This window comes from Chiloscyllium punctatum, chromosome 4 (genome assembly GCF_047496795.1).
Source record: "Chiloscyllium punctatum isolate Juve2018m chromosome 4, sChiPun1.3, whole genome shotgun sequence".
Taxonomy (NCBI): domain Eukaryota; kingdom Metazoa; phylum Chordata; class Chondrichthyes; order Orectolobiformes; family Hemiscylliidae; genus Chiloscyllium; species Chiloscyllium punctatum.
The window spans coordinates 13,613,119-13,636,500 of record NC_092742.1 but is presented as its reverse complement, the minus strand read 5'-3'; the positions used below and the strand labels follow the sequence as shown (position 1 = coordinate 13,636,500).

Sequence of the window (23,382 nt, the reverse complement as noted above, 5' to 3'; positions counted from 1 at the left end):
TGACTGCATTGGTGCCACCTCGTGCTCTCGGGAGGAGGTTGAGCAATTCATCAACTTCACCAACACATTCTACCCTGACTTTAAATTCACCTGGACCATCTCTGACATTTCCCTCCCCTTCCTGGACCTCTCCATCTCCATTAATGATGACCGACTTGATACCGACATTTTTTTACAAACCCGACTCCCACAGCTACCTAGATTCCACCTCTTTTCACCCTACCTCCTGCAAAAATGCCATCCCTCCACCTCCGCTGTATCTGCTCCCAGGAGGACCAGTTCCACCACAGAACACACCAGATGTCCTCCTTCTTTAGAGACCACAATTTCCCTTCCCATATGGTGAAAGATGCCCTCCAACGCATCTCGTCCACATCCCGCACCTACCCCTCCAACCGTAACAAGGACAGAACCTTCCTTCCACCCTGCCAACCTTCGCATAAACCAAATCATCCGCTGACATTTCCGCCACCTCCAATAAGACCCCACCACCAGGGATATATTTCCCTCCCCACCCCTTTCCGCTTTCTGTAAAGACCGTTCCCTCCGTGACTACCTGGTCAGGTCCACGCCTCCCTTCAACCCACCCGCCCATCCTGGCACCTTCCCCTGCCACTGCAGGAATTGCAAAACCTGCGCCCACACCTCCTCTCTCACCTCCATCCAAGGCCCTAAAGGAGCCTTCCACATCCAAAGTTTTACCTGCACATCCACCAATATCATTTATTGTATCCGTTGCTCCCGATGCGGTCTCCTCTCCATTGGGGAGACTGGACGCCTCCTCGCAGAGCGCTTTAGGGAACATCTCCGGGAGGCCCGCACCAATCAACCACACCGCCCTGTGGCCCGACATTTCAACTCCCCCTCCCACTCTGCCGAGGACATGGAGGTCCAGGGCCTCCTTCACCGCCGCTTCCTCACCACCAGATGCCTGGAGGAAGAACGCCTCACCTTCTACCTCGGAACACTTCAACCCCAGGGCATCAATGTGGACTTCGCCAGTTTCCTCATTTCCCCTTCCCCCACCTCACCCCAGTTCCAAACTTCCAGCTCAGCACTGTCCCCATGACTTGTCCTACCTGCCTATCTTCTTTTCCACCTATCCACTCCACCCTCTTCCCCCCAACCTATCACCTTCATCCCCTCCCCCACTCACCCATTGTACTCTATGCTACTTTCTCCCCACCCCCACCCTCCTCTCACTTATCTCTCCACCATTCAGCTCTCTGCCTGTATCCCTGATGAAGGTCTTTTGCCCGAAACGTCGATTTTGCTGCTCCTCGGATGCTGCCTGAACTGCTGTGCTCTCCCAGCACCACTAATCCAGAATCTGGTTTACATCATCTGCAGTCATTGTTTTTACCTACTAAAACACTGTTCCACTGCTACTCTGTCCTATTTGCTCAAGCCAGTTCTGCATCCATCCTACCAGCTCACTGCGGATCCCATGTGACTTCAGCCTGCAGCAAGGTACCTTATCAAATGCTTGCTAAAGTCCGTATAGACAACATCTATTGCCTTGCCCTCAAACATCTTTGTCAATTCCTCTAAAACTTACAAACTTCATTAAGACAGGACCTCTTCCATATAATGAGCTGAAAATGTGTTGCTGGAAAAGCACAGCAGGTCAGGCAGCATCCAAGGAGCAGGAGAATCAACGTTTCGGGCATAAGCAAGTTAGTGTATCCTGATGGCTAGTTTTCTTCCTGTTTGTCCTATGTAATGTTTGTGGCAGTCCTTGCATGGAATTTTGTAGACAACTTTGGTTTTGTCCATGGGTTGTACTGGGTTTGAAGTGCTTATGCCCAAAACGTCGATTCCCCTGCTCCTTGGATGCTGCCTGACCTGCTGCGCTTTTCCAGCAACACATTTTTCAGCTCTGATTACATGCTGTATATGCATATTGTCGTTCTGAGATTCATGCAGTCAGATCTCTTTGCATCTCACAGCTCTGCAAACTCTCACCATTTAGATAATATGCTTTTTTAGTCTTTCTGCCAAAATGGACAATTTCACGTTTTCCCACATTATACATCATTTGCCAGATCTTTGCCCACTTTTTAACTTGTTTTTGTAGGCTCTTCATGTTCTCTTCATGACTCACTTTCCTACTTATCTTTGTATCATCTGTAAATTTAGCTACCACCCCTTTGATCCCTTCATCAAAATCATTTATAGAAGTTGTAAAGCATTAAAGGTCCCAGGACACATCCTTGTTTAGGGTGTAGGTTTGCTCACTAAGCTGTAGGTTTGATATCCAGACATTTCATTACCTGGCTAGGTAACATCATCAGTGGTGACCTCCAAGTGAAGCGAAGCCGTTATCTCCTGCTTTCTATTTATATCTTTCTCCTGGTTGGGGTTCCAGGGGTTTGTGGTGATGTAATTTCCTGTTTGTTTTCTGAGGGATTGACAGATGGTATCTAGATCTATGTGTTTGTTTATGGCTTTGTGGTTGGAGTGCCAGGCCTCTAGGAATTCTCTGGCAAGTCTTTGCTTAGATGTCCCAGGATAGATGTGTTGACTCAGTAGATATGGTGGTTTTTTTCATCCGTGTATAGGGCTACGAGGGAGAGAGGGTCGTGTCTTTCTGTGGCTAGCTGGTGTTTGTGTATCCTGGTGGCTAACTTTCTTCCTGTTTGTCCTACGTGGTGTTTGTGGCAGTCCTTGCATGGAATTTTGTAGACGATGTTGATTTTGTCCATGGGTTGTACTGGGTCTTTTAAGTTTGTTAGTTTTTGTTTGAGAGTGTTGGTGGGTTTGTGTGCTACTAGGATTCGGAGGGGTCTTAGTAGTATGGCTGATATTTCTGAGACTTTGATGTATGGTAAGGTGGTTAGGATTTCTGGCTGTGTTTGGTCTGCTTGTCGTGGTTTGTTCTTGAGGAATCTGCGGAGTGTATTTTTGAGTATCCGTTCTTCTTGAATACGTTGTATAGGTGGTTCTCCTCTATTTTCCGAAGTTCATCTGTGCTGCAGTGTGAGGTCGCTCATTGGAATTGTGTTCTACACATCCTCGTAGCATACCACTATGACATCCTGCCAACCTGGAAAAAACATTTACTCCTATTCTCTGCTTTTTGTGAGTCACCCATGTCAATTTGTTACTCCTGCACCATAAGCTTTTATTTTCAATTTGGTCAGGTATATTTCAAAAAGGTATTCTGGAAATCTAAAGACAAAATATTCACTGGTTTCTTCTCAAATCTATTGCACAAGTTACTGCTTCAAAGAACTTCAATACGTTAAACATGATTTTTCTTTTGATAAAACCATGTTGGTTCTGCCAAATTACTTTGAACTCATCCAAGAATCTTGTCATAATGTCGAATCTAAACAGCTTAATCTTTCTGAAATGGGGCAATGGACAAAAGATTGCTAAAAATCTTTGATATTGAACCCCAACACAGATACAGGAATCTGAAGGCATGTCTGATATGGTGAGGGGTGCGGCGGAGCAAAAATAAAACTGTCATGGGCCAGAAGATCCTCTGTGGAAGAGACTACTAGAAAGATCAATTTCTGGAATCAGGACCTGACATCAGTGTAACAAGAAATTTTAAAAGGCATTCATCTGTGGCAAGTATTTGCCCAAATAGTGCCACAGAGCAACTTACATTCTGTCCTCTGTTTTGCAAAACAAGATGGCACACAATAGAAGGAAGCAGCACAACCCAACAGGGATTGGGAAACCTGTGTCCATTGAGCCCTACAGAATAGATGTTTCTCTGCACTATGAAGCGATTTCAATAAGGGCCTTATCCTTGATAATATCAGTGATTAATGCTAACAACAATTTCCTTCGTTAAGTTCCTTGTTGTGGCCTTGTACACCTTCACCTTGCCATTTGCTTATGATGAACAAGCTGCTGATAAAATTACCATGGACCTCTTCCTTCAAACTGAAACCTACTTTCTTCATACCAACATTCTCCTTCCATATTTCTGCTTGTCAGAGAATGTGTCACTGACAAACCTAAGTACTCAGTTATGATAACACCTCCAAAAGCATGTTTTAACACTTTGCAACAGAGAAAAAAAAAAGTCAAAGCATTTACTTATGTTGCAATCAAGGTGACTAGCTATATAAATAACGCCATTGCAGGGCCATCTTGCAGCCTCAATTCTTTTTACAATTGTAGGCATGCAAGTATTTCCAGGAGCTCCACTCCGCAAATTTGAAATCTTGGATTCATGTCAACAAAATTGAGTTAGGTGTTTGGGTAGCGTCAAATTCAATGTGTTCGGATTTGTGTATTCTAGACAAAGTGCATGTGTATTGAACTAGCAGAGGTTGCCTCCAGGAAAAATAGGAATGCTTTCATGTTATAACTGGCAAATGCAATCTGCGTGTGAATTTTGCATTCTAAAAGTTTCAGAAAAGCTAAGCAAATGCTAATGGAAGGAATTGCAAAAATTCTGTCACAGGGGGTATTCATTTGGATCATGAATAAATAATTCAGAGATACTTTCAGCTGAATTCAAACTCTAATCTCCAACCTGTTGGCAGAGGGTGGAGTGGTGAAAGATTAAGAACTCATCCATTGAGCATGGATACCATTTGTGTTAGACACATTGAACTATGCTGGCTTCTGGCCAAAGGACTAGCTTGAATAGATGAGGAGGATTGCTGGATTGTATAGTCCAGATAATTATTATCTCCAAGTGATGCAGATGAGGCTGGTGAATAGTTTTGTTGATTACCAACTGTTGATCATAAAACTAATTTTCACATTATCTTACAGACCATCAAGCTTTGCTAATCCCATAGATTAAAAATCAAATTTTGATTTTAAAAAAATGACAAGATTTGTTCAGAGAATAGCTAATGTTGTCCCATTGTTTAAGAAGGTTAACAGGGATAATTCTGGAAATTACAGGCCTCTGAGCCTCACATCTATTGTAGGGAAATTTTTGAAAACTATTCTCAGGAAAAAGATCTATATGCATTTAGAAGCAAATGGATTTATTAGTGATACAGATCGTTCTGTTATAACAACAGTTGTGTTCCTCTGCAACCTCACGCTATAAAATTGCACTATGGAAAGTCACGCTGTAGAGGATCACTAATAGAAAATTGCTATAGCCGTTCAGTAGAAAGTTTGCATTATCCAAACAGCTTCCACAATTTGTCAATTGCATTATAGTGAAATCATGCTGACAAAATGCACATTATAGCAGAATGACCTGTAGAAGCATGGTTTTGTCTGGGGGAGGTCATGCCTCACTAACTGGATTGAGTTTTTTGAGGAGGTAATGAAGATGATTTAACAGGGAAAAACAGTTGATGTTGTCTACATGGACTTCAGTAAAGCTTTTGACAAGGTTCCGATGGCAGACTGGTACAAAAGGTGAAGTCACATAGTATCAGGGGTGAGCTGACAAGATGGATACAGAACTGGCTTAGTCATAGGAGACACATGGTGGTAGTGGAAAGATGCTTTTTGGAATTAAGGATTGTGACTAATGGTGTTCCACATGGATCAGTGCTGGGACCTCTGCTGTTCGTGATAGACATAAATAATTTGGAGGAAAACATAGCTAGTCTAATTAGTAAGTTTGCAGATGATACAAAGATTGATGGTGTTAGGATAGTGAGGAGAATTGTCAGAGAAACAGCAGGAAATAGATCAGTCAGAGGCATGGGCAGAAAAATGGCAGATGAAGTTTAATCTGGACATATGTGAGGTGAAGCATTTTAGAAGATTAAGTACCGATGGAAATTATTCAGTGACAGTAACCCTCAGGACGTGGAGGTGTTGGTGTTGGTTTGGGGTGTACAAAGTTAAAAATCACCCAATACCAGGCTACAGTCCAACAGGTTTATTTGGAAGCACTAGCTTTCAGAGCGTTGTTCCTTCATCAGGACAACCACAATCACGGGTGTGACTTTTAACTTTATAACCCTCAGGAGTATTGATATGCAGAGGGATCTGGGTGTGCATATCCACAGATCACTGAAGATGACAGCACAGGTAGATAAGATAATAAAAAAGGCCTGTGGCATGCTTGTCTTAATTGGAAGGGGCACTGAGTATAAAGTTAGACAAGTTATGCTGTAGCTTTACAGAACTTTAGTTAGGTCACCTTTGGAATATTGTTTACAATTCTGGCTGCAACACTACCAGAGGATGTGAATGCTTTGGAGAGTGTGCAGAAAAGGTTTACCAGGATTTTGCCTGGTATGGGGGAATTTTAGCTATGAAACGAGTATGTTGTTATGGAAAATATAGAGGGTAATGTAACATGGACAGCCATGTTTCTGGTATCGAGAATGGATCTAATGTAATGAGGGGTACGACAAGTTCCAAGCGATTGATTGTGATTGGGGACTGTCTAGTCAGAGTCACAGACAGATGTTTCTGCAGCCAAAAATGAGAAATCAGAATGTTATGCTGTCTCCCTGATGCCAAGATCAAGGATATCTTGCAGAGGGTGCAGAATATTCTCAGAGGGGACACGAGATCTTGTATACATTGGAAGTAATGATAAGAAGAGAAAAGGATGAGATTCCAAAGAGAGAATATAGGAAGTTAAGCAGGAATTTAAAAGGAGGTCCTTCTGGGTAGTAATATCTGTATTACTCCAGGTGCCATGAGCTAGTGAAGGTAGGAATAGGAGGATAGAGATAAATGCATGGCTGAGGAGCTGGTGCAGGGGAGAAGGGTTCACATTTTTGGATCATTGGACTCTCTTCTAGGATAGATGTTACCTGTATAAGAAGGACCTGAATTGGAAGGGGACTACTATACAGGTGGGGAAATTTGCTCGAGCTGCTCAGGAAGATTTAAACTAGTAATGTGGGGTGGAAGGTAGAACCCAGGGAGAACGGGTACAGTTGGAAAAGGGAGCAAGTCAAACAAACAAACAGTCAGGACAGGCAGAAACAAAGCAGAGAATGAGATAGGACTGAGAAATTAAACTTAATTTATTTCAATGCAAGAGTCCTAACAGGAAAGGCAGATGAACTCAGGGCATGGTTGGGCACATGGCATTGGGATATCATAGGAATTACAGAGATGTGGCTCATGGATGGACAGGACTGGCAGCTTAATGTTCCAATGTACAGATGCTATAGGAAAGATAGAAAGGTGGGGGTTGGGCAGGGGGGAAATAGCGTTTTTGATTAGGGATAAAATTCCTGCTATACAAAGAGACAATATTCCTGGGAATATGTCCAGGGAAGTTATTTGGGTAGAACTGAGAAATAAGGAAGGGATGATCACCTTATTGAGATTATATTATAGATGCTTACATGGTGCCAGGGACCTGGGTTCAACTCCAGCCTCCGGTGACTGAATGTGTGGAGTTTGCATATTCTCCCCATGTCTGCATGGGTTTCCTCTGGGTGCTCTGGTTTCCTCCCAAAGTCCAAAAGATGTGTAGGTTAGGTGAATTGGCCATGCTAAATTACCCAAAGTGTTCAGGGGTGTGTAGGTTAGTTGCATTAGTCATGTGGGAATGGGTCAGGTTGGGATACTCTGTGGAGGTTTGGTGTGGACTTTTTAGACTGAATGGCTTGTCTCCACACTGAAGGGATTCTACGATTTCATAATTTCATTAAGAACAAAAAAGGGTAACTAGGAAGAGACTAGGGCCCTTCAAAGATCATCAAAGCAGCCCATTATGGAACCGGAGGAGATGGGGAGATACTAAACAAGTATTTTGCAGCAGTGTTTACTGTAGAGAAGAATATAGAATATAGAATGTGGGTAACAAATAGCGACATCTTGAAAAATGTTCATATTACAGAGGAGGAAGTGCTGGATGTCTTAAAACACAAAAAGGTGGATAAATCCCTGGGACTTGATCTAGTGTACTTTAGAGCTCTGTGGGAAGCTAGGGAAGTGATTACTGGGCCCCCGCTGAGATTTTTGTATCACTGATAGCTACAAGGTGCTGGAAGGCTGGAAGTTGGCTAATGTGGTGCCACTATATGGGCGGCACGGTGGCACAGTGGTTAGCACTGCTGCCTCACAGCGCCAGAGACCCGGGTTCAATTCCCGCCTCAGGCGACTCTGTGTAGAGTTTGCACATTCTCCCCGTGTCTGCGTGGGTTTCCTCCCACAGTCCAAAGATGTGCAGGTGAGGTGAATTGGCCATGCTAAATTGCCCGTAGTGTTAGGTAAAGGGTAGATGTAGGGGTATGGGTGGGTTGCGCTTCGGCGGGGCGGTGTGGACATGTTGGGCCAAAGGGCCTGTTTCCACACTGTAAGTAATCTAATCTAATCTAAAAAAAAATATTTATAAAAAGGTGGTAAGGAAAAGTCAGGGAACTATAGACCAGTGAACGTGACATCAGTGATGGGGAAGTTTTTGGAGGTAATCCTGAGAGGCAGGATTTACATGCACTTGGAAAGGCAAGGACTGATTAAGGATGGCCAACATGGCTTTGTTTGTGGGAAATTGTGTTTCACTCACTTGATGAGTTTTTTGAAGTAGTAACGAAGAGGATTGATGAGGGCAGAGTGGTGGACGTGATCTATATGGATTTCAGTAAGGCTTTCAACTATGTTCCTCACAGTAGACTGGTTAGCAAGGTTAAATCACATGGAACACAGGGAGAATGAGCTATTTGGGTACAGAACTGGCTCCAAGGTAGAAGACAGCGGATGGTGATGGAGGGCTGCTTTTCAGATTGGAGGCCTGTGATCAGTGGTGTGCCACAAGGATCAGTGCTGGGTCCACTGCTTTTCATGATTTGTATAAATGATTTGGATGTGAACGTAGGAGGTATGGTTTGTAAGTTTGCAGACGACACCAAAATTGGAGGTCCATTGGACAGCCAAGAAGGTTACCTCAGAGTACAACAAGATCTTGATCAGACGGGCCAATGGGCTGAGGAGTGGCAGATGGAATTTAATTTAGATAAGTGTGAGGTGTTGCATTTTGGAAAGGCAAATCAGGGCAGGACTTATACTTAATGGTAAGGTCCTGGAGATTGTTGCTGAACAAAAAGCTCTTGAAGCGCAGATACATCGTTCCTTGAAAGTGGAGCCACAGGTAAATAGGACATTGAAGAGGGCATTTGGTATGTTTTCCTTTATTGGTCAGAGCATTGAGTATAGGAGTTGGGAGGTCATGTTGCAGCTGTACAGGACATTGGTTAGTCCACTTTTGGAATATTGTGTGCAATTCTGGTTTCCCTCCTAACGGAAGGATGATGTGAAACTTAAAAGGGTTCAGAAAATATTTACAAGGATGTTGCCAGGGTTGAATGGTTTGAGCTATGGGGTGAGGCTGAATAGACAGGGGCTGTTTTCCCTGGAGTGTCAGAAGCTGAGTGACCTTTTCAAGATTTATAAAATCATGCAGGGCATGGAGAGGGTAAATAGACAGTGTTTTATTTCTTTGGGGTAGGGAGAGTCCAAAACTAGAGGGCATAGGCTTAAGGTGAAAGTGGAAAGATTCAAAAGCTAAGGGGCAACTTTTTCACACAGAGCGTGGTGCATGTATGAAATGAGTTGCCAGAGGAAGTGGTGGAGACTGATACAATTACAACATTTAAAAGGCATCTGGATGGGTATATGAACAGGAAGGGTTTAGAGGAATATGGGCCAAGTGCTGGCAAATGGGATTGGATTAATTTAGGATATCTGGTCAGCATGGACAAGTTGGACTGAAGGATTGGTTTCTGTGCTGTATATCGCTATGACTCTCTGGATCTATGAATGTTGGATAGACAGGGTTTGTTTTTGCTGCAATGCAGGAGGTTGCGGGGTAACCTGATGGAAGTTTATAAAACTGTGAATGGCATAGATAGGGTGGAACGTATGAGGCTTGTTTCCAGGTCAATTACTAGCGGACAAAGGTTCAAGGTGCTGTGGGGAAAGTTTAAAATAGATGCGCAACGCTAGGTTTTTCACCCAAAGGATGATGAGTGCCTGGAACGCGCTGCCAGTGGAAGTAGTGGAAGCAGACACAACAGCAGCATTCAAGAAACACCTGGACAAATAGATGAATAGGAAGGGAATAGAGGGGTACGGATCCTGTAAATGAAGACAATTTTAGTGTGGAAGGCAAAACATGTTGGCGCAGGCTTGGAGGGCCAAAGGGCATATTCTGTACTGTATTGCTCTTTGTTCCTTACTCTAAATACATAACAAATTGTTTAATCCCAAATCACTTCAAGGAGAAATCGCCCGGAGGCAAAATCAGAAACAACTAAAATAATATTAGAAGGACTATTCCAACGGTTTTTCAACATCAACTAATGATAGATTAATTTTTAAAAGTAAAGATGACTATGTTTACCCCTAAAAAACACTAATAAAAATTTTTGCTATGAGCTTCTATAAGCTCATACCACATTTCCCACCAGCTGAGGTTACCACAAAGAACTTTCGTTCTCAACCCCTCCCCTTGCCCGAGGCATAGTGACCTCGGGTTAAACTGCCTGTTGTCTTTCTCTAATGAGAGAGCAACCACACGGTCCAGCAGGACAATGGTGGCTTTTTTTAACCTTTACATAAGACATTCCTCCAGTTTCTCCACCTTTGTCATATCTGTCGATGATGCAATCTTCCATCAGGGTGCCTCCAACATGACCTTTCTTCTCAATTGAGAACTCCTCCTTCACTCATCCCCCCAGCATCATGCCCCTCTCACCTCCTGCACTTTTGCCCTCATCCCTTCCCCTCCCTCTCAGAACAATAGACCCCACCAGTCTCCGCCTTCTCAAGATCATCCTCTGCCATTTTCACTGCTGGGTTTCTCCAACACTTTGTTTTTATTGTAGATTTCCAGCATCAGCAGTATTTTGCTTTTATTTACATTATCAAAAGTCTGTGTTTTTCAGATGGATCATTTAATGTTTAGAACCCATTTTCAGCAAACTGCATTGTTTGTTAACATGACAAGATCAACATTCTATGCATTTTTACATCAAGAACACTTTTCTGAACCGTGATGTGCAGTTCTCAACTTGTAATATATTAGAAGATGGAATTCAAATCAGTGCTTGTCGTGAAAAAATATAACTTTGTGAAAAAGAAAATAGTTATTAAAGAAGAGCACGTAAAACATTGTTGTCAGTACCTTTTCTGATAATTGAAAATTAAGAATTTTTCTATTAAAAAGTCTGATGTACAGTACTTTAACTTCCCATAATATAACTGAAATAATTTTACCTGCTTCACTTGCATACACTGTGCATTGTGCATCATCATTAAAGGAGACCCAGTCTGATCTGCGGGTCGTGATCACATTAGCAGATAACATTGTTATATCAAGCGCATATGAATTGTTCAGTTTGGTACAGCAGCAATATTGTCATAGGGCAGCAAAGTTGAAGGTTAACATCCATCCAAAGCAACTTCATCGATTTCCTTAGTAACTCCTCGATTAGGGAATCAATCATGGTACAAATCCATGAAAATTTACTGTAAAATGTAGAAACAGTTTATCAGTATATCAGTTAGGGGAATAAAACATTAAATAATGCAGCAACATTTGTGAATGATTAACTTAACTTTTTCAACAAACAAATATTCAGGATCACAAAAATCACCATGCAATGTGCTTTAAAATTTCACTTTTAGATTGCAAGTTTGGCTTCCTTATTTAGGTTTCTGTATAATTATTGAATGAGAAGCAATTGAAAAATATAGTGCTGTACATGTGAAATTTTGTAACAGTAGCTACCTGCACACTTACCACTGTATCACTATCTCATAATTTGAGGTCATGGTTTATGAAACTGAATAGTTTCATAATTTTATAAACAGCTGGATAAGGCCAGAAGATACATTTTGCATGTCATGTTACTCTGCAAAAGAATAAACCAGTGACGCAGTGACCTAGTACTGTAGTACATGTTAACAACTTCCCATGAAATTTAACTAGAATTTAGCACCTGCTAAATAAACAAACATTCTGACGTGCTACACAGAAACTATACAATGGAAATCAAAGGTAAGATTAAAGAAATAGGTTTTAAAAAAAAAGACAATCATCTGATGAAGGAGCAGTGCTCCGAAATCTAGTGCTTCGAATTAAACCTGTTGGACTATAACCTGGTGTTGTGTGATTTTTAACTTTGTATGTGTGTGTGTGTAAGCTTAGTTAAGTGTGTGTGTGAGTGTGTGAGTGTGTGAGTGTGTGAGTGTGTGAGAGTGTGTGAGTGTGTGTGAGTGTGTGAGTGTGTGTGAGTGTGTGAGTGTGTGTGAGTGTGTGAGTGTGTGTGAGTGTGTGTGTGAGAGTGTGAGAGTGTGAGAGTGAGAGAGAGAGAGAGAGAGAGAGAGAGAGAGAGAGAGAGAGAGAGAGAGAGAGAGAGAGAGAGAGAGATGGGGCATGTGTGAGAGGGCGCATGCGTTGGTGTGTGCATATGAGAAAGAGCTTTCGTGTGAGGCAGGGTCTGCGTGGTATGTAGGAGTGTATGTATGTGTGAGAGAGAGTGTATCGTGCTGTGGTGTCACCTATAATGCGACATGAACCCAAGGTCCTGGTTGAGGCCATTCCCATGGGTACCGAACTTTGCTATCGGCCTCTGCTCGGCCACTCTGCACTGTCACTTGTCCTGAAGTCCGCCCAAAGATCCAAAGCCAAATGTCCCAGACCGCTGAAACGTTCCCCGACTGGGAGGGAACACCCTTCTTGGTGATTGTTGTGTGGTGTCCATTCATCCATTGTCGTAGCGTCTGCTCGGTCTCACCAACCTACCATCTCTCAGGGCATCCTTGCCTGCAGTGTATGAGATAGACCACATTGGCCGAGTCACATGAGTACCTACAGTGTACATGGTGGGAGGTGTCCCCACATGTAATGGTGTTATCTGTGTTGATACTCTGACATGTCTTGCAGCAGCTGCTGTGGCAGGGTTGTATGGTGTTGTCCCACTGTTGTTGTCCTGCATATTCACACACTCACGCAGACCCTCCCTCATACACAGGCACATGTGCACACCATACACCGCCTGCAATCACAATACGCACTCTCTCACACATACCTCATCACACTCACACTCACACACACTTAACCAAGCTTACACATACACAATCAAAAGGGAGAGGAATGACAAGTTGAATGGCTTTAGGGCAAGCATCTAGAATATGAAATCAAGACAGCTAAAAGCTTTGCCTGGAAATAACGCTGAAGGAAGTTACAGAATCTTAGAGATATACAGCACAGAAACAGACCCTTTGGTCCTACTCATTACGCCGACCAGATATCATAAATTAATATAGTCCCATTGGCCAGCATTTGGCCCATATCCCTCCAAACCCTTCCTGTTCATATACCCATCTCGATGACTTTTACTTGTCGTCTTAGAATGAACTCCAATGTTCAGAGATACTTGAAAACAGACAGCAAAGCAGCAGCTGTGCGGGTTACTGCTAGGTCAGACAGCAGTGCAGGTTTCTTTCCACATTTGAATCGCTGACCATGTAGTCACTGCCTTGTCCCTCTTCCTCCTTTTTAAAGTGCCATTGTTTTGATTAGTTTTCCAAACTTCCAAAACAATGCAACAGCTTATAAAACAGCAATTACTGCTCGTTGAATCCAACACTGAAAATATCTCAAAAAAAGGAGCACCTCTTACATCTACAGCTTTTTTCCCCATCCTCCACCTTGGATCATAAATAAGGATGGTAGAGGCCATAAATAGGGAACGAGAAATTTGGACTGATGGATTGATGGAGAAAAGTCAAAACATACACATGCTTATCTTCAGAGCGCAATGAAGCAGCAATCACTAAAACTGGAAACTGAAAGATGGCAAATCTCACAAATACTACACTAAATGTAACATTGATACTCAACATGCATTTAATGCATATTAAATAAGGTCACAAACACATTATGAATGATTTGCATATTCAGAATCTAACTCCAGATCATAAAACTGATGTATTTGGACTTTTAGTTTACTCTTGATAGGCAGTTTTACACTCAGTAGTGCAGTGCTAATCAATGATTTGAACAGGAAGTCAGGAGAGTTAAAATGGGCCAGGAAATGACCTTGGCAAACAGGATTAAGGAAAATCAAGGTTCTTTATGTACAGTATACACGTATGGAGTAAGAGAGTAGCTAGGGAAAGGGTGGGTCCATTGAAGGAGGAAATTTATGCATGGACTTGGTGGATGTGGGTGAGATCCTTAACAAATACTTTGTATTTGTGTTCATAAAGGAGAAGGAAATGGTGGATGGTGAATCTAGAGAAGGGTGTGTTGATATTCTAGTGCAGGCCAATATTTTAAAAAAAGGTGTTACGTTTTTGACAAGCATTAAGGGAAACAAGTTCCTAGGACCTCAAGGGATCGATTCTAGAATTCAGACGGTTGCGAGGGAGGAAATTTCCAGGGCCTTGTACGAGATCTTTGTATTCTCTTTAGCCACAGATGAGGTCGGAGTGGAGAATAGTCAGAGTTGTTCCTTTGTTTAAGAAGTGCATCAGGGATAAATCTGAGAAATTACAGGCCAGTGAGCCTTACTTCAGTAGTAAGAAGATTATTGGGGAAGATACTTTCGGACCAGACTTAACATTTGGAAAAATATAGATATATTAGCAAGAGGTAGCATAGCTTTGTGTGGAGAAGGACATATCTCACAAACTCAATTTTGTTTTTTTAAGGAAGTGACAATGACTATTGATGAGGACAGAGCAGTGAATGTCGTCTGTATGGAATTTAGCAAGGCCTTTGACAAGGTCCCTCATTGCCGGCTGATACAAAAGGTGAAGTCACATGGGATCCACAGTGAGCTGATAGAATGAAAGCAGAACTGGTCTGGTCATAGAAGACAGAGAATTGTCGTGGAAGAATTTTTTATGACTGGAGATCTATAACCAGTAGTGTTCCACAGGGACCCCTGTTGTTTGCAATATATTTACTTGATTTGGAGGAGAATGTCAGTGGTCTGGTTGCAAGTTAGTAGATGACACAAAGATTAGGCTGGGTGGTAAGGAGGAGTGCTAGATAATATAGCAGGACATAGACAGGCTGGAAAATTAGATGGAAAAATGGCAGATCAAATTTAATCTGTACGAATATGATGCGATGCATTTGATCTAATGCAGGAGGGAAGTATATAGTAAATGACAAGGACCCTGAGAAGGATTGGCATACAGAGGGATTAAGGCACACAAGTCCACAGACATAGAAACACAGAAGATAGGAGTTGGAGAAGGCTATTTAGGCCTTTGAGTCTGCTCCACCATTCATCACAATCATGGCTGATCATCCAACTGAATAACCAAATCCTGCTTTCTCCCTATAACCCTTGATCCCATTCACCCCAAGTGCTACATCTAACCGCCTCTTGAATACACATTCAATGTTTTAGTATCAACTACATCCTGTGTATGAATTCCACAGGCTCACCACTGTTTGGTTGAAGAAATGACTCCTCACCTCCCTCCGAAATGGGCCACCCCAAATCTTCAGAACTGTGATCTCCAGTTCTAGATGCACCCATATCAGGAACATCCTCCCTGCATCTAGGATTTTATAACTCTCTATGAGATTCCCCCCTCACTCGTCTGAAACTCCTGTGAAAACAATCCTAACCTAGTCAACCTTTCCTCATGAATTAGTCTCGACGTTCCTGGAATCAGCCTGGTAAACCTTTGCTACACTCCCTCAAGAGCAAGAGCATTCTTCCTCAGAAAAAGGAGACTAAAACTGCACATAATATTCTAGGTATGACCTCACCAAGGCCCTGTATAACTACAACAACACAACCCTGCTCCTGTACTTGAAAATAGCACACAAGCGGATAAGGTGGTCAAGACCTATGTCATGCTTACCTTCATCGGTTTATATAGACCTTTAATAGCCACATTTAGAATATTGTGTTCAGTTCTGGTTGCCACACTACCAGAAGGATGTGGACGTTTTGGAGAGGGTACAGAAATGGTTACTACAATGTTGCTTAGTTTGAGGATATTAGCTATGATGAGAGATTGGAAAATTTCAAACTGTTACGCTTGAACTTCAAAAGGATGAGGAATGATCTGACAGAAGTTTACAAAATTATGAAAGGCATGGATAGAATGGATCATTGGTGTCTTTTTCCCAGGAGTAAAAATGTCAATTACTAGGGGGCATAAATAAAAGGAGGAAATTTAAAGAAAATGTGAGAGGCAAATACTTTGTTATTTTACACAGAGGGTGTTAAATGCCTGCCACAGGAAGGTAGGGAAATGGACAATTAGGGAAGGAAAAGAGGAATACGGACAACTTAAAGGCAAAAATGTTTTTGTTTAGAAAGTCATTATTTATCAGCGCAGGCTTGGTGAGCTGAAGGGTCTGTTCCTGTGCTCTATTATTCTTTGATCTTTGTTCACAGTAACAATGCTGCTACCCTATAGACTCAATAGCATCAGCTGGTAAAGCCAAAATCTAAATAATCCACATAGACCATTCTGTAAGGGAGGCAAGTACTTTTGACAAGAGAGAAAAAGAAAAACATCAGACAGAGAAAGAAAAATGAGACTGCAAGAGAAAGGAACGACGAGACATAAGAAGAGAGAAAGAGAAAAAAAATGACAGAGAGAGAGAGAGAGAGAGAGAGAGAGAGAGAGAGAGAGAGAGAGAGAGAGAGAGAGAGAGAGAGAGAGAGAGAGAGAGAGAGAGAGAGAGAGAGAGAGAGAGAGAGAGAGAGAGAGAAACACACAACAGACAGAATAAAAATGGAAGAATACAAGAAGTAAAACCAGGAGTAGGCCATTCGCCCCTTCCATTGAAGCCTACACTTCCATTCAAGACAAAGACTGATCTGCCTCAGGCCTCAATTCATAGAGTCATAGAGTCACAGTCATAGAGATGTATAGCATGGAAACAGACCCTTCAGTCTAACCCATCCATGCTGACCAGATATCCCAATCCAATCTAGTCCCACCTGCCAGCACCCAGCCCATATCCCTCCAAACCCCTTCCTATTCATATACCCATCCAAATGCTTCTTAAATGTTGCAATTGTACCAGCCTCCACCACTTCCTCTGGCAGCTCATTCCATAGACATACCACCCTCTGTGAGAAAAAGTTGCCCCTTAGGTCTCTTTTATATCTTACTCTTCTCACCCTAAACCTATGCCCTCTAGTTCTGGACTCCCCAACCCCAGGGAAAAGACTTTGTCCATGCCTCTCATTATTTTATAAACCTCTATAAAGGTTACCCCTCAGCCTTCGACGCTCCAAGGAAAACAGCTCCAACCTAATCAACCCCTCCATATAGCTCAAATCCTCCAACCCTGGCAACATCCTTGTAAATCTTTTCTGAACCCTTTCAAGTTTCACAACATCTTTCCGATAGGATGGAGACCAGAATTGCATATAATATTCCAAAAGTGGGTCAACTCCTGCACTCAATACTCTGATCTATTTTATGTTGTCCACAAATTTGGCTATAGAATCTTCTATACCTGTATCCAAGTTGTTAACGTGGATTGTAAATAGCTGGGGTCCAAGCACCGAACTGTGTTAGTTACTTCTTGCCATCCAGAAAATTACCCTTTTATCCTGACACTGTCTTCTGCCCATGTACGTGACAGGTACTCCTGTCACTCTGCCCGTATTGTCTACCTGATACGCTGCAGGCAAGGATGACCTGAGGCATGATACATTGGCAAGACCAAGCAGACACTACGACAAACGAATGAATGGACATTGTGCAACAATTGCCAGAGAGGAATGTTCCCTCCCAGTTGGGGAACACTTCAGTAGTCAGGGATATTTGGGTGACCATTCTCCAAGGCGGACTTCAATGTATGCAACAACGCAGAGTGGCCAAGCAGAGGCTGATAGCCAAGTTCGGTACCCATGAGGATGGCCTCAACTGGGACTTTGGGTTCATGTCACACTACACTACACACACACAGACACACACACACAGTGAATTCGCATTTGCAGATATATTCTATTTTGTTCAAAAAGCACACAATCGGTAGGCAGTCTTTTTTTAAATAATACATGTGAAATTTTATAAATTCCTACTTTGGAAACAGAACCATTCTGACTCAAGATTGGAGTATATACAGACTCTAACCTCATACCTTTAATGCATTGTCTGAGCAGAGATGTCACTTTTTTTTATAAAACCTTAAGTTATCTCAGGAATGTGACTTGAAAGAAGTTCTGGGATTTACATATTAATGAATCGAAGATGAGAGACTTAATAGCAATCTAGGTTTGTTCAATATATTGCATCAGTGTGGGACACTATGCTGCTTTGCTATAAATTCTATGTCCTTTGATCCTACTCCATGAGCTATCTGACAAAGGAGCAGCGCGCTGAAAGTTTGTACTTCCAAATAAACCTGTTGGACTATAAACCTGGTGATGTGTGATTTTTAACTTTGGAGAAAATGAGGACCGCAGATGCTGGAGATCAGAGTCGAGAATGTGGTGCTGCAAAATCACAGCAGGTCAGGCAGCATCTGAGGAGCAGGAGAATCAACGTTTCGGGCTTAAATCCTTCATCAGGAATCATGATTTTTAACTTTGTCCACCCAGTCCAACACCAGCACCTCCACATTCTGTCCATGAGCCAGTCACCTATCCAAGCTAATAAACTACCCTTAATCCCATATGATCCAACCTTGTGCATTAATCTTTTATGCGGTACCTTATCAAAAGCCTTCCAGAAGTCCAGATATAGGACATCTACAGGATCTTCATTATCCACTTTGTTTATTACATCTCCAAAGAACTCTAGTAAATTAGTCAAACATGACTTGCCCTTCATAAACTATGCCTACTCTGATGGATAGCATTTTGACTTTCCAAATGGACTGATATTGCTTCCTTGATAATTGATTCTAACACTTTCCTCAACAACAAATGTTAAGCTACCTGGTCTGTAATTTTCCACATTTTGTCTCCCTCCTTTTTAAGAGGGTGTTATGTTAGCATAGTTCCAATCCACTAGAACCTTTCCTGTATCCAGAGACTTTCAGAATATTCTAGCCAATGAATCCACTGTCTCTGCCTTCACTTCCTTTAATATCCTAGGCTGTCAGCCATCAGGCCCAGGGGAACTTGTCGGCCCTCAATCTTAATACTGTAGTTAGCAGAGTACCTTTTCCCTATGGTTGTTGTTTGTTACAAATTTTACCTTTGCTATTGCCTCTGACTTGCCCGTCCCAACAGGAATGGTCCTAAAGTCATCCAGTGTGAAAACTGAGGCAATGTATTGATTTAGCATCTCTGTCTTTTCAGTGTTCTCCACTATTAACTCAGTTTCATTTTCTAAGGGATCAACATTCACCTCAGCAACTCTTTTCCCTTTTATATACCCATAGAAGCTTTTGCTATCCTTTTTGATACTTTGCGCTAGTTTTCTTTCATAATTTACCTTAGCTCTTCTTATTAATTTTTCAGTATCCCTTTGTTATGTTTGGAAGTTTCCTAATCTTCCAGCCTACCAGTGGCCTTTGCAATATGTTATAACTTGGTTTTTGACTTTGTATTGTCCTTGACTTCCTTGTTTAGCCATTGATGTGTTTACCCTCTTAACATCTTTCTTCCTCACTGTGATAAATTTAAGTTGCGAGGAATTGAGTATGTCCTTAAACAACTGCCACTGCTCAACTGCTATCTTATTTGTCAGCCTTCCTGCCCAATCTACTCTGGCAAAATCTGTCCTCTGTCCTTATAAAGTAATTGTCACTTTATAGAGGTTTATAAAGTCATGAAGGGCATGGACAGGGTAAATAGATAAGGTCTTTTCCCTGGGATTAGGAATTCCAGAGGACATAGGTTTCAGATAAGAGGGGAAAGATTTAAAAGGGACCTAAGGGGCAACTTTTTCATGCAGAGGGTGATGCATGTGTGGAATAAGCGGCCAAATGAAGTGGTGGAGGCTGGTACAATTACATTTAAAAGACAACTGGATGGGTATATGAATAGGAAGGGTTTAGAGGGATATGGGCCAAGTGCAGGCAAATGGGATTAGATTAATTTAGGATATCTAGTTGCAATGGATGAGTTGGACTGAAAACGTCTGTTTCTGTGCTGAACATCTATGATTCTAAGTGGTGTCAACCGAAAGGAAATTTGAACTGCCAAGTTGACTGGCACAAGGACTCGAGTTTGGCAAATGGTAGGAATCAGATTTGCATGACATGCTTTCATTGGATTAACCCTAGATTTACAAGGGAGTTGTTCCCATGCTTAATACTGGTATCTATGTCCACAATCTGACACGTCTTGCAGCATCCACTGTGACAGGGTTGTATGGAGTTGTGGGAACACTTCCCACCTTGTACATGGCAGGTACTCATGTGACTCAGCCAATGTTGTCTATCTTATATGTTGCAGGCAAGGATACCCAGAGGCATGGTACATTGGGGAAACCAAGCAAAGGCTACGACAACGGATGAATGGGCACCGCACGACAATCAACAGACAGGAGGGTTCCCTCCCAGTTGGGAAACACTTCAATGGTCTAGGACATTCAGCCTCAGACCTTCGGGTGACCATCCTCCAAGGTAGACTTCGGGACAGGCAGCAGAGAAATGTGGCCGAGCAGAGGCTGATAGCCAAGTTTGGTACCCATAGGGAGGGCCTCAACCGGGACCTTGGGTTCATGTCACATTACAGGTGATCACCATTGCACTACACACACATAGACAAAGACCCACATGCACACATATTTTGTGGGGTGAATTTGTACTTGCAGAGTTACATTGTACTTTGCTCAAAAACTGCATGAATTTATGTAAAACTCGGTTATCTCACTTTTTAGATTAGAATTAATCTAAACATCATGGCATAGACAGAAAACACAGGGGACCAACACCTTCAACATATTGTCTAGCTATCACTATTGTTAACAGCTAACCTGAGAATGTAACTTTAAAAAAAGGTTTTGTGATTTACACATGAAAGAAGTGAAACTATCACTGTATTCTAACAGATGAAAGGCTTAACAGACAATCAAATTTTCAATGTATAATTTCAGTTACATCACACTGTAAATTTCTGCTATAAATTCTGTGTTACAATCGAGCCCTCCACTATCACCTGATGAAGGAGCGCCGCTCCGAAAGCTAGTTTGCTTCCAATGAAACCTGTTGGACTATAACCTGGTGTTGTGTGATTTTTAACTTTGTACACCCCAGTCCAACACCGGCATCTCCAAATCTTGAATGACTTGTAATCTTGTTTTGGTAATAGGAGGAGGCAAGATTAATAACATTCAGCAAACCATGGCTTTGCAATCAAATTAGTTTAACAGAGTTGTCCTGGGATTGAGCTTATTCAAAAAGTTTTTTAAACATTTCTGTATCGAGCCATAAATGCATTATAATAAGTAAATATTTCAGTTCAGAGGTTCTCCAAGATGATAATTATTCCTTTGGGAAATTCCACCCACTGTTAAACAAATGATTTGGAGTTAAGGGCAACAAACTTCTGTTTCCTGTTTTGGACTTGTTTTAAATTTTTCATTTCGAAGGTAACAGCACTGGGTGTGTTCCAATATGGATATTGCTTTTCGCTTTGCTCTATATTCTGAAATACTGCAGCTAATGCAAAATTACAACTAAATTATGTACATATGTGCATATTTCATGTGCATTTTTGTTTGCCCAGCATCCCTTGTATCCTAATGATCAAAGCTTGAATCAACTGATTGAAAAAAATAGGCCAACTTTGCAGATTTTAATGTGTAGTTTGCAACTGAGAATTTTACACATTTAGGAATCTGTATGCTGCTTTGCTGATCACAGGTGAAGCCAACAGATGACTTAGAATCTTCCTTGTAACCTCAGGCATTTTAAAAACAACACACTGGAGATCCAAAAGACACAAAAACACAAATTGCTGGAGGAACTCAGCAGGTCTGGCAAGCATCTCTGGAGACACACAGAGGGAATGTTTCAAATCCAGTGACCCTTCTTTAGATTTATGGGCTATGTGTCACAGGGAATGCCATTGCTAATTGCCCTTGAGAAGGTAATGTGAGTAGTTAATGTGGTATGGGTTCATACATGTTGACCCAGTGCCAATGAAGGAATGGTGGTGTAGCTCCAAGTCCAGATGGGATGTGGCTTGGAAGGGAGTTGCCCTTGTTTTAGATGTAGGAGCTTTAGGTTTGCAAGGGCTTTCAAGGAAAGGGTGACACAGTGGCTCAATGGTTAGCATTGCTGCCTCACAGCACCAGAAACCTGGGTTCAATTCCAGCCTCAGACGACTGCCTACGTGGAGTTTGCACAATTTCTGTGTCTGCATCAGTTTCCTTCCACAGTCCAAAGTATCTTCAGAGGGGCATTGTAGACTTGATAGGTTGAATAACCTGTTTCCATACTGTAGGGATTTTGTGAAACTTGACAAGTTACTGTAGCCTATCTTGTAAGCACTGTGCACTGCTGGTATTTTGTGATGGAAGTGGAGATAGAGAATGTTTTTGGAAGAGATGGTATCTAATACACTTCTAAAGCAGGTGGTACTTGAACCTAGACCACCTGTCTTAGAAGTAGAGATACTACCACTATGCCACAAGAATCCCCTCAGTGAATATTTGTTTTTAATGTGATGGGTTGGATGCCAGTTAAGCAGGCTACAATGGCTTGGATATTGTTGAACCTCCTGAGTGTTGTACTCACACATTCAAGTGGTGAACTTACCTTCACGATCCTGACAGATGTTGAAAATATATTAACAATATATTAATGGTCATCACTAGATTTTTAATTCCAGAATTTTTAAAATGAATTCAAATTCAAATTCCACCAAGTGCTGTGGCAGGAATCAAAACAGATCCTGCGAACGTTACCTGGATCTCTGGTTTAATAATCTCGTGATAATGCTACTAGGCTATTGCCTCCCCTAGTGATAATTTACAACCCATAATGTGGAAAAATTGATCAGAAGCACAACAGGCAATCTGATCCTATCTTCAGATTAAAGAAAGACAATCATGTTTTATTTTGCTTGTTGTATACATGTTTGCACAAAGTTTTCACAAAATTCAAAATTTTCTGATAATGCAGTATCTTGAACAATATATTTGGACAGTACCATTGCTACATTTCTTAATTTAACTGGATATAAAGATTCTTTCTACCTCTAGGCAAAGATTGACAGGCATATCAAGGATAGATGGTATCTCAAAGTGCAGGATATACAAGTTATTAAAATGCCCAGAATAAAATGACAAGTAAAACCTTGAAATACAGTTAACATTTATCAGTCAGCTGCTATGTTGTTGTTCTGATTTATGACGCAATTTAAACTTGTGATATTTTGTTACAGTTGACTCTTGTTTATTCTGCATTTAGCACACAGGATAGTTTCTTATTGTGGCTCAGAATTTGCTACGGCAAGCATATTTGTGGATTGAGCTGGATTTCTCTATTCTTTTCAATTCTGATAATCTTTGTGTGGCAAATAGCTGAAAGCGCAATTACATAACAGTGCAAGGTCAGTGGAGTATCTGGAA

The 23,382-nt window shown here is 41.8% G+C and overlaps 1 protein-coding gene across 1 annotated transcript in view; it reads right to left on the bottom strand.

Moving 5' to 3' along the window:
* Positions 1-23,382, bottom strand: part of ston2 (stonin 2) — a 134,145-nt gene that overhangs the window by 97,102 nt on the left and 13,661 nt on the right. Inside the window, exon 2 of the mRNA XM_072568109.1 lies at positions 11,128-11,379. Within this exon, the coding sequence (XP_072424210.1) occupies positions 11,128-11,218 (91 nt within the window). The 5' untranslated portion in view covers positions 11,219-11,379. The remainder of the gene's footprint in view (positions 1-11,127; positions 11,380-23,382) is intronic.